Source organism: Eriocheir sinensis, chromosome 49 (genome assembly GCF_024679095.1).
Source record: "Eriocheir sinensis breed Jianghai 21 chromosome 49, ASM2467909v1, whole genome shotgun sequence".
Lineage (NCBI taxonomy): Eukaryota > Metazoa > Arthropoda > Malacostraca > Decapoda > Varunidae > Eriocheir > Eriocheir sinensis.
In genome coordinates, this window is record NC_066557.1 from 9169795 (window position 1) to 9176658 (window position 6864).

Consider the following 6864-nt stretch of genomic DNA (forward strand, 5'->3'; position numbering starts at 1 on the left):
CACACACACACACGCACACACGCACACACATCTGTCCCTCCCTTCACCTGTGCATCCGCCTCGCTTACCTGCCGTCACCGCAAGCCGTCTAAATTACGTGTTTATCTCGCCATTTAAATACTCGCTCGCCGCCCTTCCGCCCCCCCCCCCCCCCCCGCCCCCCAGCCAGGTGTCAGGGCAAAGGTGGCGCGGAAACGAGGTGTATCAAAGCCATTCATCAGGGTTAATTGATGTTGGGGGGAAGGGGAAGGGGGGAGGGTGGTGGTGGTGGTGGTGGTGATATTGGTGAGTGTGTGTGGTGAGTGTGTGTGTGTGTGTGTGTGTGTGTGTGTGTGTGTGTGTGTGTGTGTGTGTGTGTGTGTGTGTGTGTGTGTGTGCGTTTGAGATAAAGACACTCAAGTACTTGCTCTTCTTACCTACACACACACAAAAAAAAAAAAAAAAAAAAAACGCAAACGGAAGATAAAGAAAAAACAGGGACAAACACAGACAGACAGACAGATACAAAGGGTACGAAAATTGAACCACCTCAGCATTCCCACATCCTCAAATCCCTCATCCATATTTAATCTCCCAATAATACCTTTCTTCCTCTCCTAATGAATCACCTTAACCCTCCCTCTCATCCCTCGCTCCCTCCCCCCCGCAGACCACAAGACGAAGAGGAGGAGGAGGACAGACCGATCAGCAGGATGTCCCACCACGCCCAAAGCCTTCTGCCCCTCCTGCTGGCCTTTCTGCTGGCTCCCTGCTGCCCGGCAAGACCCACGGTAGGAGGTAAGGACGTCAAATACGGGACGAGGAGATGGAGGAGGTATTGAACGAGGAGGAGGAGGCGAAAGAGGATCAAAAGAGCTTGTTGAAGAGGGCGAGATGAAGAAGAAGGAAGAGGAGAGGCAGAAGGGGATCAGATTGCGCGGGTGGAGAAGGATGAAGTGGAGGAGGAGGAGGAAGAGGAGGACAGAAGCAGAATAAACAGAACTAGAAGATAAATAGAAAGAGAAGTAAGAGAAGAAGGAGGTGGAGGATGTGGAGTGAGTAAGAGAAGAAGAAGGAGGAGGAGGAGGAGGAAGAAGAAGAAAAGAAGAAAGAGAAGGAAGAGGAATTGAACTAAGAGAAAGAAAAAATAAAAGGAGAAAGAAGTTAAGAGAGATAAGACGGTAAGGAAAGAAGGAGGAGAAGGAGGAAGAGAAGAAGAGGAGGAGGAGAAGGAGGAGGAGGAAGAAGAAAAGAAGAAAGAGAAGGAGGAGGAATTGAACTAAGAGAAAGAGAAGGAGAATAAAGTGGAGCAAAAATAAAAGGAGAAAGAAGTTAAGAGAGATAAGACGGTAAGGAAAGGAGGAGGAGAAGGAGGAAGAGAAGAAGAAGAGGAGGAGGGGGAGGAGGAGGAAGAAGAGAATAAGTAGCAGGAGGAAGAAAATATATGACAGGAACATTAGCAGGAGGAGAGATAAGAGGAAAGTGATGTGACAATTTCAATAGAAGACATGAATTGAAGAGATAGGAAAGGAAAGTTAAAATGAACTGAACTGAAGACCACCATCATCACCACCACCACCACCATCATCATCATCACCATCATCACCACCATCATCACCACCACCACCACCATCATCATCATCACCATCATCACCACCATCATCACCACCATCTCCACTATCATCATCACCACCATCATCACCACCATCATCATCGTCACCACCACCACCACCATCATCATCACCATCATCACCACCTCCACCATCACCACCATCATCACCATCATCATCACCACCATCACCACCACCATCACCACTATCATCACCATCATTATCATCACCACCATCATCATCGTCACCACCACCACCACCAGCATCACCACCATCACCACCACCATCATCACTATCATCACCATTATCACCACCACCACTATACCTTCACCATCACCACCTCATCCATCCTAAATCACCATCACCACCACAATCACCTCCCACCACAACCATCTCCGTCACCACCACAACCATCACCATCACCACTATCACCACCACCACAACCACCATCCCATCACTACCACAACCCCCCCCCCACCCCCACTTACATCACCATCACTACTCACCACACTAACCCTCCCATTTTCCCACAGATGACTCCAGCAACGAAAAAGGACTGCAGGGGCGGGGGGCGGGGGGGCTGGACCCCTTCTGCGGCGCCCCCAATGGCCTGTTCCCCCATGAATGGCACTGCGGCCAGTTCATCTCGTGCGCTAACGGCCTGGGCTGCCTGCTCGAGTGCCCCAGGGGAACACTCTTCCACCGGGGGCTGAAGATCTGCGTGTGGCCCTTCCAGGCGAAGTGCACCCCTAGTAAGTATTGGGGAGGGGAGAGGAGGAGGAGGGACAGGGGAGGAGGAGAGAGTGGAAGGAGGGAGGAAGGGAAGGGGGAGAGAGAGGAGATACATGGTTAGATAGATAGATAGATAGAGAGAGAGAAATAGAAAAAAACTTTCAAGAATAAATTTTCCCCGTGTGTGTGTGTGTGTGTGTGTGTGTGTGTGTGTGTGTGTGTGTGTGTGTGTGTGTGTGTGTGTGCACTGCAGCCCTCCCCCCGTTCACGCGTGTTTCTTTGTGCTGCAGAGCAGGGCGCGATGCCCCCCACCTGGCCACCCCTCGACAAGTGTTCAGAGCTCAGCCACCAAGGGGGGCAGCGTCCCCACAGCCCCCCACACAGCATCACACGTCCCCCCATCACTGCCGCTCCCATCACCATCACCCCCAGGCCCCCCCGCCCCCCCATCACCACCAGGCCCTTCACCCGCCCCCCCTACCCCATCACCTTACCTCCCCACACCACTCCCGCCCCAATCCTACCCATCACCCCCTACCCCTGCACCTGCCCCATCGTGTACCCACACCCTCACCCACACCCTGGACACCCTGCACAACCAGGACAGCCGGGTCAACCAGGGCAGCCGGGTCAACCAGGGCAGCCGGGTCAACCAGGGCAGCCGGGTCAACCTGGGCAGCCAGGACAACCAGGGCAGCCGGGTCAACCAGGGCAGCCGGGTCAACCAGGAATGCCTGGACAACCAGGGCAGCCGGGTCAACCAGGAATGCCTGGACAGACACCTCACCCCGGCTGGCCATTCCCTCTGCCTGGTCAGCCGGGTCAGCCAGGAACACCGGGTCAACCAGGAACACCGGGTCAACCAGGGACACCGGGTCAACCAGGAACACCGGGTCAACCAGGGACACCGGGTCAACCAGGAACACCGGGTCAACCAGGAACACCGGGTCAACCAGGAACACCGGGTCAACCAGGAACACCGGGTCAACCAGGGACACCGGGTCAACCAGGGACACCGGGTCAACCAGGGACACCGGGTCAACCAGGAACACCGGGTCAACCAGGGACACCGGGTCAACCAGGAACACCGGGTCAACCAGGAACACCGGGTCAACCAGGGACACCGGGTCAACCCGGAACACCGGGTCAACCAGGAACACCGGGTCAACCAGGAACACCGGGTCAACCAGGAACACCGGGTCAACCAGGAACACCGGGTCAACCAGGGACACCGGGTCAACCAGGAACACCGGGTCAACCAGGAACACCGGGTCAACCAGGAATGCCTGGACAGACACCTCACCCCGGATGGCCATTCCCTCTGCCTGGTCAGCCGGGTCAACCAGGAACACCGGGTCAACCAGGGACACCGGGTCAACCAGGGACACCGGGTCAACCAGGGACACCAGGTCAACCAGGGCAGCCAGGACAACCAGGGACACCGGGTCAACCAGGGACACCAGGTCAACCAGGGCAGCCAGGACAACCAGGGACACCGGGTCAACCAGGGACACCAGGTCAACCAGGGCAGCCAGGACAACCAGGAACACCGGGTCAACCAGGAACACCGGGTCAACCAGGACAGCCAGGACAACCAGGGACACCGGGTCAACCAGGAACACCGGGTCAACCAGGGACACCGGGTCAACCAGGAACACCGGGTCAACCAGGGCAGCCAGGACAACCAGGGACACCGGGTCAACCAGGAACACCGGGTCAACCAGGGACACCGGGTCAACCAGGGCAGCCAGGACAACCAGGAACACCGGGTCAACCAGGGCAGCCAGGACAACCAGGAACACCGGGTCAACCAGGGCAACCTGGACAACCAGGAACACCGGGTCAACCAGGGCAGCCAGGACAACCAGGAACACCGGGTCAACCAGGGCAGCCAGGACAACCAGGAACACCGGGTCAACCAGGGCAGCCAGGACAACCAGGAACACCGGGTCAACCAGGGCAGCCAGGACAACCAGGGACACCGGGTCAACCAGGGACACCGGGTCAACCAGGGCAGCCAGGACAACCAGGAACACCGGGTCAACCAGGGCAGCCAGGACAACCAGGAACACCGGGTCAACCAGGGCAGCCAGGACAACCAGGGACACCGGGTCAACCAGGGCAGCCAGGACAACCAGGGACACCGGGTCAACCAGGGCAGCCAGGACAACCAGGGACACCGGGTCAACCAGGGACACCGGGTCAACCAGGGCAGCCAGGACAACCAGGAACACCGGGTCAACCAGGGACGCCAGGACAACCAGGAACACCGGGTCAACCAGGGCAGCCAGGACAACCAGGAACACCGGGTCAACCAGGGCAGCCAGGACAACCAGGAACACCGGGTCAACCAGGGCAGCCAGGACAACCAGGGACACCGGGTCAACCAGGGCAGCCAGGACAACCAGGAACACCGGGTCAACCAGGGACACCGGGTCAACCAGGGCAGCCAGGACAACCAGGAACACCGGGTCAACCAGGGCAGCCAGGACAACCAGGAACACCGGGTCAACCAGGGACACCGGGTCAACCAGGGCAGCCAGGACAACCAGGAACACCGGGTCAACCAGGGACACCGGGTCAACCAGGGCAGCCGGGTCAACCAGGGCAGCCAGGACAACCAGGAATGCTCAACCAGGGCAGCCAGGACAACCAGGAACACCGGGTCAACCAGGGACACCGGGTCAACCAGGGCAGCCAGGACAACCAGGAACACCGGGTCAACCAGGGACACCGGGTCAACCAGGGCAGCCAGGACAACCAGGAACACCGGGTCAACCAGGGACACCGGGTCAACCAGGAACACCGGGTCAACCAGGAACACCGGGTCAACCAGGGACACCGGGTCAACCAGGGCAGCCAGGACAACCAGGAACACCGGGTCAACCAGGGACGCCGGGTCAGCCAGGACAACCAGGACAACCAGGAATGCCTGGACAGACACCTCACCCCGGATGGCCATTCCCTCTGCCTGGTCAGCCGGGTCAACCAGGTCAACCGGGTCAACCAGGGGAGCCGGGTCAACCAGGAAAGCCGGGTCGACCAGGTCAACCGGGTCAACCAGGTCAACCGGGTCAACCAGGAAAGCCAGGTCAACCAGGAAAACCAGGAAGGCCTGGTCAACCAGGTCAACCGGGTCAACCAGGAAAGCCGGGTCGACCAGGAATGCCTGGACAGACACCTCACCCCGGCTGGCCATTCCCTCTGCCTGGTCAGCCGGGTCAACCAGGAAAGCCAGGTCAACCAGGAAAACCAGGAAGGCCTGGTCAACCAGGTCAACCAGGCAGTCCCATAGTCTTCCCACAGCCTGGCCTGCCCATCGTCGTTCTCCCACACCCTCAGCCTGGCCAGCCTGGCAAACCGGGTCAGCCAGGAAAGCCGGGTCAACCAGGAACACCGGGTCAACCAGGAACACCGGGTCAACCAGGAACACCGGGTCAACCAGGAATGCCGGGTCAACCAGGAACACCGGGTCAACCAGGCAGTCACATAGTCTTCCCACAGCCTGGCCTGCCCATTATCGTTTTCCCACACCCTCAGCCTGGCCTGCCTGGCAAACCGGGTCAACCAGGAAAGCCGGGTCAACCAGGAAAGCCAGGACAACCAGGAAAGCCAGGACAACCAGGAAAGCCAGGACAACCACCTCACATCGGCTGGCCCTACCCTCTGCCTGTTGCTCCCCAGCCTGAGCCACACCCACAGCCTCCCCCTGTTGTGCCCCAGCCCCAGCCCGGCACGCCCAAGCCGTGGTACCCTCACCCCGGCCGGCCCCAGCCCCCGCAGCCCACACACCCCGCCCCGCCCCCGCCCTCCGTCATCATCGTGCCTACCCACCCGGCGCCGCCCCCGAAGCCGCAACCCTCCCACCCACATGACCGGCCCACGCACCCGACGGGGAAGCCGGGCGTGGACACCTTGGTGGGCGGCGGCACCAGCGAGGAGGACACGAGCAAGGAGGACGACAAGAGCAGGGAAAAGGAGTGCTGCCGATGCGAGGACGAGGACGAGAAGAAGGGGACGACCGACGACGACCGGAACAAGAGTGATGGGGATAGGAAGAAGAGCAACGAAGAGAGGAACAAGAGCGATGAAGATAGTAATTCCAGTAATGGTGATGATGATAGGTACAGGCTAGGCTGGCCGGCTGTCCTACCCTACCATGGCCTGCAGCAGGGTTACCACGCCTACCCCTACCAACACAGCCCTGCCACCTCCTACGGCCTGCACAACATACCCTCTGCAAATGATAGAAAATCCGGGAAGTAAGTTTTTTTGTCCTTTTCGTCCTCTTTTTTTCTTCCTTTTCGTCCTCTCTCTCTCTTTTCTTTCTCTTCTTCCTTCCTTCCATCTCTTTCCCTCTTTTCCTCCCGACTTCCAATTATGTTAGATAGGTAAAGTAAGTGTTTTGTCTCTTTTCCTCTTTTGTTTCCTTTTTTTTCCTCCTTTCCTCTTTTAAGTTAGATAGGGAAAGTAAGTGTTTTGTCTCTTTTCCTCTTTTTTCCTTTTTTTCCTCCTTTCCTCTTTTTCCTCCTCCTCCTTTCCC

General features: G+C 58.0%; 1 protein-coding gene across 1 annotated transcript; it reads left to right on the forward strand.

Moving 5' to 3' along the window:
- The first annotated feature begins 692 nt into the window (after positions 1-692).
- On the forward strand, positions 693-5753 carry LOC126981634 (uncharacterized protein DDB_G0290685-like). Its single transcript, XM_050833072.1, has 5 exons — positions 693-777; positions 2123-2310; positions 2612-4522; positions 4577-4918; positions 4969-5753. Exons 1-5 carry the CDS (start codon positions 693-695, stop codon positions 5614-5616), a joined length of 3174 nt encoding a protein of 1057 aa, XP_050689029.1. The 3' UTR covers positions 5617-5753.
- Positions 5754-6864: the final 1111 nt, after the last annotated feature.

Bases quoted from the DNA above. Each gene is read 5' to 3' on its own strand.
- LOC126981634 (XM_050833072.1), top strand. From the start codon at position 693: ATGTCCCACCACGCCCAAAGCCTTCTGCCCCTCCTGCTGGCCTTTCTG. The intron at 2,311-2,611 runs GTGTGGCCCTTC...TTTGTGCTGCAG, and splicing joins ACCGGGGGCTGAAGATCTGC to AGCAGGGCGCGATGCCCCCC. The intron at 4,523-4,576 runs GTCAACCAGGGC...CAGGGACGCCAG, and splicing joins GGGTCAACCAGGGACACCGG to GACAACCAGGAACACCGGGT.